The 10,267-nt window shown below is 35.9% G+C and overlaps 1 protein-coding gene across 1 annotated transcript in view; it reads right to left on the reverse strand.

Annotated features, from left to right (window-relative positions):
• Nucleotides 1-403: 403 nt before the first annotated feature.
• Nucleotides 404-10,267, reverse strand: part of LOC125046452 (unconventional myosin ID-like) — a gene marked incomplete at its 5' end in the record, with an annotated part of 23,926 nt that continues 14,062 nt past the window's right edge. The window contains 10 exon segments of the mRNA XM_047644232.1: nt 404-3,176; nt 4,460-4,576; nt 4,919-5,067; nt 5,578-5,718; nt 5,911-6,066; nt 6,403-6,568; nt 7,747-7,913; nt 8,180-8,342; nt 9,746-9,831; nt 10,184-10,267. The exon segment at nt 10,184-10,267 is cut by the window's right edge and continues 75 nt beyond it. Of these exon segments, the coding sequence (XP_047500188.1) occupies nt 2,918-3,176; nt 4,460-4,576; nt 4,919-5,067; nt 5,578-5,718; nt 5,911-6,066; nt 6,403-6,568; nt 7,747-7,913; nt 8,180-8,342; nt 9,746-9,831; nt 10,184-10,267 (1,488 nt within the window).

A 10,267-nucleotide genomic window follows, 5' to 3' on the forward strand; every position in this document is an offset into this window, starting at 1 on the left:
TCCTAATAATAATAATAACTATGTCAGCAAATTTCATATACATCTCCCTCTCTTAAACCAATGAAAAGTTTCTCAGGAAAATGATAAGGTATGTGACCTTTTATGCCTGATTAATTGTTGTACATCAGAAATAATATCCAATGACTAAATAAAAAACTTAAAAAATTCTTCTTTCTTAGTTTAATAAATAGCTTTATAGTTTAACATTCATGTCTACTTCTCTGGAGAAAAAAAGTTTTCTTAAATATTTTCTTTTCTCACCATCATTAACGTGATTTATCTCAAATGAATGTTTACGTATCTATCATATCCTGTTAAAAAAATAAGAAATAATGGAGAAAAATCTTGAATAAAATTTATAATTTAATGTTGAGGTATTAAGTAAATATTAAAAAAACAAACATTGCATAGACACTTTTATTCACAAATATCCATGTAATATACAAAATTTCAACAAACTGCCTACACTCAAAAAGTGTATCATCTCTGCATATGGTTTGTTAAGGCATCAATAATGCCCAGCGTCTAGTTACTGTTGGAAAGAGCACTATGGACGTCTTTCACACACTGTTCTGTTAATACAAAGAACATTCACAAACCCTTGCTTGCATGTGTATATGCATAGATGCATGTGTACGTGTGTACATGTGTGTGTCTGTGTGTTGGTATGCACATTTATGTACACAACTTGTGTGATAATTGATATCTTATTTGCATAGTGTTCCTCACATCAGTTGTTTCAAAAAACAAAATAAAATATTAAAAAGCTGTAGTTAGTCATCTAACCTATGAAAGAAAATGCTGTCCTGTACATGAATAGTGATTAGGCAAATCACAATATTACCATAAAGGAATACACTAGGGATTTCTCCATGTGGTAATCTAAAATAAACATGTAATCATTCCTCAACAGCTGAGGGAATTTCTCTAGCAATATTTCAAATGTGTAACACCCTCCACTCCTCAAAACCCTTCCCCCCAAAAAAATGGCACATAATTACAAAGTCACACTCGTGATAGATAATTTTTGTTGCTTTTCTTTCACTCTTTAACATTAGCAACACTTCTTTTTTTGTTTGTCTGTGAAACCCATTCAGTGTATATATTCCACAATCCACATAACACAAGAAAACAGACAAAGTGTTAAGTACCCTTTCCACTTTTCTAAGTTTATTGATCTTGTATCTTAAAGCTGAGATAACCTATACAATTTTCCACATTAAAATGATAAGTACTTAGTAATACACTTATAAAGAATAGCAAGTGACTTGAAAAACAATTATAAAACATGAAAAAAGAACAAACAATTAATTCAAGTGGGAAAAAACTGCCAATCAAATTATGAAACTAAATAACATAAGAAACTTCACTATATCGGGTCACTTTGCCTTCATCAAATCAAAACTTAAGTGTAGCATTTCAATGAAATACAATACACTTCTCTATATTAAAAAAGAGAACATTTAGAACCATACAAAAGGGAAAAAAAATCAAATTAATAAAAAAATATATAAATACAAAGTAGTAAAACACTGAACTACCTCTCCTATGCTATTTAAGTACCATTACATTTTCAGCCTTACTATGGGTACTCTTCCCTCTCTATTCTTCACGAACTACAAGCCACTAAATCTTCAACTGATGAAAAACTGCAAAATAATCCAACAACTCTTTCTGGTTCTCATTCAAATTCCCTAGGACTAACTACTCAAAAATGACTGACCTATTATGCACTGTCATTAGGCCCTTTTGCAAGCACTAGCAAGGAAATCAGTAACCATTCTACTGAATATAAGTAGTTGCATGCAAGTTGCTTTAGGCCTAATGGGAAGTAAGTCGAGATAGCAGATAGCAGCAGTATCTTTGTGGGGACAATAATGATAAAAATAAGACAAGATTAGAAAAGATGTATATATAACAATAGTAATGAAAAAAATAATCTGCTATAACTCCTGTTTACAAAAACATGCTAGCTAGCAGCTATATATAATACTACATCTCTAAAATAGGCCTACAAGAATTTGACCTGTCTCTGGACTGCAAGTAAAACACTAAAAGCCTCATCCTATAGCTATTATAGGATGGCTTTCTCAATATATTTAACAGAGAGAAATGCAATGTATAGCACAATATTATGGAAAGACTTGACCAGTAATAATAAATGGTGAATGAATCAAACTAATGGAACGTTAAAATGCATGAGTCGTGAGGAAGGAAATATAACACAAAAAGTAAATGCTAATATATGGTAATGGTTATATCAAATCAATCAATTTCTACCCAGTTTCTCCCATAAAACACAAGACTTGGTCCCAAATTTGGAATTAGCTGGTTTTTGGACCAACACTGAATGCCAAATTCTCGGCTTAAAGAAGCATAGTTATAACATTCATAACTTCTTAAAAAAGACAAATAAATAAAAGAAATCAAGAAATTCTTAAAACTAAATTCAAAGCCATTGAACTTCTATGTTTAAGTATGTACAAACACATGATACAAACCACCACCTGTGCTGTAAACAAATATACTGGTGGTTTACAAGCTTTACAGGGTAATATAGCACACAACAAATCATGTCATCACACAAAACTAATAAGACACAAGATTTGGAAATAGAACACTCTAATGGCATATAGACAAGGGGAAGATTTCAGGAAAAGACATATCTTACAAAAAAGAAAAGAAAAAAAGAAAGAAAAAGATTATATTATTGATATATTAATGAAAAAACAAGAATGGGATATCAAAAATAAATCCCATTCACAAACTTGAAGAAAAAAAATGGAGCAAGAGATAAAGCTCTAGTGAAGGGGCTATACAAATTATGAAAATAAGGCACACTTTAATATCTTAACTCCCATAAAAAACATTAGTCACCACTGCCTTTTTCTAACGGATGGTGGTGACAGTCAAGAGCTCAGTATCTTCCTGTGTTGGCATAGACGTGGCCGTTCCCATTGCTGTTCCTGTCAACATTGTGGTAGCCACCGCCACCCTTGATGTGTCCGTTGCCATAACCATGCTCATTGCCATTGCCATAACCATTGGCTCCTGGTGGGGGCCTTGAGGGAGGGTTGGGAGCCTGGCGGTGAAGGCTGGTCTGGGGAGGTGGAGGGAGAGCCTTGTTCAGAGACTCTGGCCACGAGTAGACAAGCTCGCCTCGCTTTGTGCCCTTCCTGCAATTCCAACATAAAATTGTGAAAAGTTTGTTACATTTTTTTTTCACATTATTCAAAGAGAAAATCAATAGAGTAAAATTCTAATGAAGAGACAAATGTTATATGGGGAGCATCTGTCAATAAGCCTAAAGTTTTTTCACTGATAAAAATATAACACACTGAGATTGTGATGTAACTTTTATACTGTTTACTGACTAAACAACAACTGTCCTCTCCCAAAAAACTGTAGACATGAAAATATAAAATAATATAAAATATAATATAAAATGTAAATAGATCCATTCTTGAAACCCACATTATTGGAGTTCCTCATGTGTAATAATTTGTCATATAACTGATATTTTAATGACAGTAATATAGAAAATAATTATCACAACATATTTGTGATGCTTTCTGGAGGACCACTTGGCCTATTTGACGCATATCCTATACCAATTCTGTCTATATATTTTTTCACATATATACTAATCTTAATACATTTTGAATAATTTAACAATCTGCAATATGACTAAAACACCAGAAATTTACATCATTCATTAAAAGAACAATATATTCCAAGGAATTAATCAAACGATGGAAGGTGAAGGTAAGCCAACACGAGAAAAGCTGGAATGGAGTACCGATTTGCTTGTTGTTTTATTCTTATCAATTCTTCCAGGTACAAGTTACTTTCTGAACTTCATAACGTATGTACAGGCTAACACATATCAGAAGCAACCCATATTTCAAGTGAGCAGAGATTAACAATTGAATTTTCTTTGGGTTTTCTTCTTATTTTTTCACTATCTGTTATCGTGTTTTATTCTAATCCACTCATATCTGATAAAAAGAGATAGGCTGAACATCTTCTAAAGCATGTCAAAGGGTAATGTACTGCTAGAAAACTGCAGGGTCAATCAGAATGATCATACTATGAAAAGGAGTGAAAATTTTGGAACAATATGTTACAGTACCACTCCCATTATCCCACAAAGGAAACACATTGTTGACCTATCACTCATTGGGGAGTATTTACATGCATGAGCTAGTATGAAACTGCCCTTAACTCATGCTCATGACTATCAATCAGTCCCCTTAAAAAGCATATCTTCAGAGTTGTATGTTGTGCAGCAACTTCTAATATAGATTACCTGGTTGATTCTTAGATCTTACATCCCTTTATCACTGTGTATCTGAAAACATTATGAATTTTTTTTGTGACTTCCCTTGTTATGGCCTTATTATGTAGGCACATGGTCTTCTAATAAAAAGCTGTACTGTGATAAATGATGACGACTTACCTAAATGCTGGGAAAGTTCCCACATTTGTCTCCTCAACTGCAACCATGCGTGACTTGTTTCCCAGCATGCACTGCAGAGTTCCAGCCACTACAACACGCAAGTCAGCACGATTCAGACTGTGGAAAAAAATACTAATTAGTCTTTCAAGCACCAACAAATCCACTCATTAAGATGGCTGACTTAAAAAACTCCCAAGGATCAGTCCAACTTGGGAGACTTTGCTAAGACTTGCACTACCTATAGGCATCCCTTATTTATCAACACCAAAAACACTAAGAGTTCCCTATTAGAATAACCAATCAAGAACAAAAATGAGCCCCTGCTAGAATGACTGATCAACTTGGGGATTTCTTTAAAAAAATAACTGATCAAAAACACTCAGAAACCCTAGTCCACTTAGGCCCTCAGTTAACAGGACTGTACAGCATGACTTGAAAAATGCAATAACAGCAACTCACAGCTGGTACTGCCGGAGGAGGAGTCCCGTGAGCTCTCCCACTCTGTTGGCGTTCGACTGGGACATCAGGGAGACCACAAAATCGTTGCCTCCTCGCAAGTGAATGATCACCAGCTGGTCCTGGCCTGGGCTCACACTGATTCCACTCACCTATTTTGTGGAAATTATTAATGTTGTTAGGGGCAATTAATGAAGGCATGAAAAATTGGAAGGCTGGTGATATTCCTAATCCACAGCATGAGTAATTTTATCTAAAAATAGTTTAGGAAAATATACAAATATTCAAATTCCCAAATACATACAGGAAGAGGAAAAGTGAGGGAGGAGGGAGGAAAGAAGGAGGGGAAGGGGGAGGTAGGGCAGAAGAGGCAAGGGTGAGGAAGAGGGAGGGAGACGACAGAGACAGTGTGAGAGTGGGAGTGAGAATGACAATAAAAATGAGAATGAGAATAAGAATAAAAATAAAGAGAACACATGAAACTACAGAGAAAAAAGAAAATGAAAAAGGAAACTGAGAGAAAAGCTAAAGAAAATGTGACAGAAAGAAAACGAGAAAGAGAAAATTAATGTGAGACAGCAAGAATGAAAAAGAGAAATGAAATGAAATTAAAAAAAAAAAAAAAGAACAAAGAGAAGGAAAGAAAAACTGAAGAATCTCACCTCTAAGATAGGTATGGGGGATCTCAGAGGCTTGAAAGTCTTGCTGTGCAGTTTGTAGATCTGTCTGTCTGTCACAAGGATAGCTCGTTCAGACATCTTGTCATTTCTGTTGATCTTCCTCACAAGGCTGGAGAATAACACCTATAAATAAAAAAGAAAAGATTATTTTTAAAAATGCAAAGTTGAATGGAATAGGCTATAAGGCTAATATGATTATTTTTTCCTTTTTTTTTAGTTCACTCACACACCTGAACATTTATAAGAACTTTCCAAACTTAGTGACTAAGAATAACCCCAACTACTTCAAACTTCAAACATTTTGCAGCAACTCACCTCCCTAAACCCATCTTTGTTCCTCATGTTCTTGACAGCAGACTGGAATGCAGAGGATTCTGGGTTTTCTCTCGAGGATGCCAAGTAGTTTCCTTCCCATGTCTCTCGCACTCCCCAGTCTGCCCGTTTCCCCATAAGAACATCTCCAGCAATCACCTGTAAGAATCACAAGTCGTATTTAGGATGCCTATAATGGTCCCTTCATTCTAAAAATAACAATAGATAAAACACATACTCTAATAAATACATGAAATAAAGAAAGTAAAGAGTGAATAACAACAAATAAAGAAGGCAAGGAATTACAACACAGGTTTATCAACCAAGCAAAAGTACACTCCACAGCATGGGCTGCAGTTTCCCAAAGTCAGGAACTCAGCCTATACGCTGGAGATCAGTACACTCTATCCCCTATAAATACCATCACAGACTATCCACTGAAGAAAAATGCTTTTCCATTTCTGTCTCAGCAAGCAAAATGAATGGGCTCCTTACCTTGATCCTGAGCTGAGGCCAGTCCGACTTGGGTACATTGGATAGGATCATGTGAGCTCGCCAGCGGTTGTGGATGCTCTGGAAGTCAGACACCATTGACCGTAACACCAAGGGGGGTGCAGGCCAGCGGACATGCTTCCCGTAGTCTTGCATCTGCCGGACGTTCCTGAAAATAGTGGTCTGGGGTTAGGCTTGTGGCTAGGACATGAGGCTTGAGTTCAAGAGGTATATGCATGAATGGTAAAACACTCTGATGTGTTGATACTCTATGGTAGGTATATGCATTTTTAGAAAATTATCTTGTAGTCTGATTTCTTTTTTTTCTTTTTTTTAAGCAAAGTTCAATAAAAATTTCTATCATATTTAAAACCAATAATGATAATAATAAAAAAAAATACATATACAAAGAAAAACTTTCAAATACAGGTTGTGTCAAAACTACTCATCAATTCACTGTCATTTCATCCAGCGATCTAGGTGTGTTATCAATACATCAAAGGTAAAACATGAATTGAAGATACATATGTAATATATCCCACAGTGAAGGAAAAATCTTATGGACAAATAATCTAACACAATACAGGATATCACTATCTAGAAGGAACTTCACCCAATCTATCTGACTGTCCACTACAAAGATGTAAAAAATAAAGCTGTGTTAATGCATTCTCTCCTGTTGAAAAAGGCACTAGGGAGCATGAACTTTCCCAAGACTGGATGTGTAATTAACATTTCAATGTTATTATCTTCTGTTATAATCACATACTTCCAATGAAAATAATATCAAAATGTTAATCCCCTTGCAAAATTATTCATACACACATTTTTTACATCTTCAGCATTCATCACAATAAAATCAGATCAGGAATTCTCCCAAGGCATCTATCCCCCTCTGGCATTCATAAATGATTGATGCCTCAAGTCGTACAAGAAAGAGGAAAGTGTCATGGGGTGAGACAAGAGGAATTTTGAACTAATTTGGGTGCACTTTGGATAATGATTAATCTAGGTATGCCGTCTTACTTTGGGCTGTTACCCAAATAATGCTGTGGACCACTGCTGATATCGGGCAAGCCGCGACGAGCCCTAACACCATTCAGAAATATGCGTTTCAGTAAGAAACTCAAAAGATGCTATTTGTGTTTCAAAAGTAAAATCTACTGATCTTTATGATTATCAGAGAAAAAAAATTAAGTATATACAGAAACATATCAACTTTACACTTTAACTGAACAAACATCTAATGAGGAAATTTTGTTTTAATAAAATAAATGAGCATGTATGAAAATAAAAAAAATAATAATAATTCTCATTTTTCAAAAGAGAAAAAATGGAAAACCTCACCTGAAGACACGGTGGAGTTCAAGCATGTATGACCTCATCTTGTACAGTCTGTAATGACGCATGATAGTCAAGGCTGCACACATTCGTCTGTAGCGCATCCTGCACAGAGCACCTCTCCACATCTTTTGCAAGAAGATCACAATGCCTGGAATCAACTTTGCTCTTGCCTATGGACAAGAAAGGCAAAGCATAAAGAAAAAAAGGGTTAAATGCAGTTCCTTCTTTTAACTTAACATTACTAATAAAAGTGGTTTGAGATGATGTGTGTTAATTGCATTGCTAAACAAAGTGGTCAAACAGGGCTTGATTGAGGATGAGGACCTTGTTACAGCCTAACCATGAGTTCAATACAAATATTCCTTTTAGTCACTAAAATACACTAATACATGGCAGCCCCTTTTTTTATCTGAACACAGCTAAAGTCCAGTGTTACCTGCTCCAAGGCGAAGAGTGTCTGTGGCGACCGGACGAAGATCTTGGTGTTCCCGTACTTCACATCATTACTGAAACCTTGTTCCTCCACCAGGATCTTGGTGCCTTCACGGTCTGTGCCTCCATGGAAGTTTGGCCATGTGTACTGGGATATCATCTTGTATCTGTAAGTGTGAACAGAGACTTCTACTTGCAGGTTCCTTTGAGGGCAATAGATTCTCACCAAAGTTTACCATTTTAAAGGCACTGAAAATGTGTTGGATTTTCTCTCAAATCTATCCTTCTATGTGCACTAGATTTTCTGTAAAATTTGCCCTTTTAAGTGTGTTGGATTAATTCATAAGTTTAATATTCTAAGTGAACTGGATTCATTCCCAAGTTTACCTTTATAAGTGAATTGGATATTCTCTTTAGTTTACCCTTCTAAGGGCACTGGATTCTCTCCTAGATTTAGCCACATGTTGCCAAAAAAAATGCTGTGCTCTTTTTTTTTTCTTGTGAAATGTCTCTGCACATAGATGGCACTGCTGGTGCTTAGCCACAGAGGAGTCAATTAGTAGACCTTGTGACCTTACCTGACTTAACCTTTCCTTAGATTGGCAGGAAAATCATATTTTTTACTAGTGCTATGAATATCGATGGTGTTATTTTCATTACAAACATTATAATTACTATAAGGTTATAAACATCAGTAACAGCAAAATAAGATAACATAAAATATTTTCATAAATCAAGGAAAAGGGTAAACATGCGAGACAGGTAGTACTCGTAGGTGGCTTATTGGTGACTTAGTACAAGTGTAGCCATCTATGTGTTAAAACAATTAATAAAATAAACTTGCAGTGGACATGGCATGTACATACATGCCATGCCTGTCGGATATGAGTTAATCTCGTATGTGCAGCGAATTTTTACTTTCATCTACGCTTCTAGAGGTAATGGATTCTCTCCTAAGTTTATCCTGCTAAGTGACCTGAATTCCCTCTTAAATTTTCTTCTAACTGCACAGGACTCTCTCCTAATTCTATCTTTCAAGTACACTAGAATCTCACCCTCAAAAGTCTGACGTTGAGATTAAAAGATGGAGTAGAAAGGAGTGACCCCTACGTTAACCCATTTGTGACGGCCATGTCACGTATCCGTGCCACGCCCACTGTGAGTTTACTTGTTTGATTGTTTTGCCACATAGATGGCTACACTTGTACTAAGCCATCAATGAGCCAATTACGAGTACTGCCAGTCTTGCCCCGTTTAGCCTTTTCTTTAAGTTTCAAAAATATTTTACGTTATCTTATTTTGCTATTGCTAATGTTTATAACATTATAGTAATTATAATGTTTATAATAAAAATAACACCGTCGATATTCATAGCACTAGTAAAAAATACATTTTCCAGACAATTCAAGGAAAGGTGAAATCAGGTATGGCAGAGTCATCTATGTGTAGAGACATTTCACAAAATAATTTTAAAAAATGAGCACAACATTTTCCCCCTTTTTGGTTCAATTTCCCCGTCGTGAATGGGTTAATCCTTCTACATATAATATGTGATACTAAGACTGCTTACCTTCTTAGGAACCGATCGTAGCTCTGTCTGTATGCAAACCCAGCTCTTCTGACACGCAAATTTTCCACAAGACCTAAGTAGTTGACCTGCGGAAAAGATGACTGATAACATCCTACAGTGAAAATTTTACAGAATGCATTGTTTCAACTGTCAATGTAAATCACCCCCCCCCCCCCTCAAACACACACACTCAATTACTCACTCACTCACACTCCCTCTTACACTCACACTCACACACACAGGTAGCACACATGCACAGTTCATATACCCCCCCATATCCACAGCCATACACCCCCCCCCCAAAATGACTATGAATACATATCACCTATGTCTAGTTTTTCAACTGCAAAGGAAATTTCCAAAAGTAAATCAATCTATCAATCAACCAATCAATAAAATGTATTAAAATTACTTTCATCAGACTTTCTCACAACCCACCTGATGAGTCACTCGTTCCTCGTCAAAGATTACAGGGGACTTCTGGTCATTGGGTTTGATACAGCGGATATAGTAGGGCTCCTT

This window comes from Penaeus chinensis, chromosome 39 (genome assembly GCF_019202785.1).
Source record: "Penaeus chinensis breed Huanghai No. 1 chromosome 39, ASM1920278v2, whole genome shotgun sequence".
Taxonomy (NCBI): domain Eukaryota; kingdom Metazoa; phylum Arthropoda; class Malacostraca; order Decapoda; family Penaeidae; genus Penaeus; species Penaeus chinensis.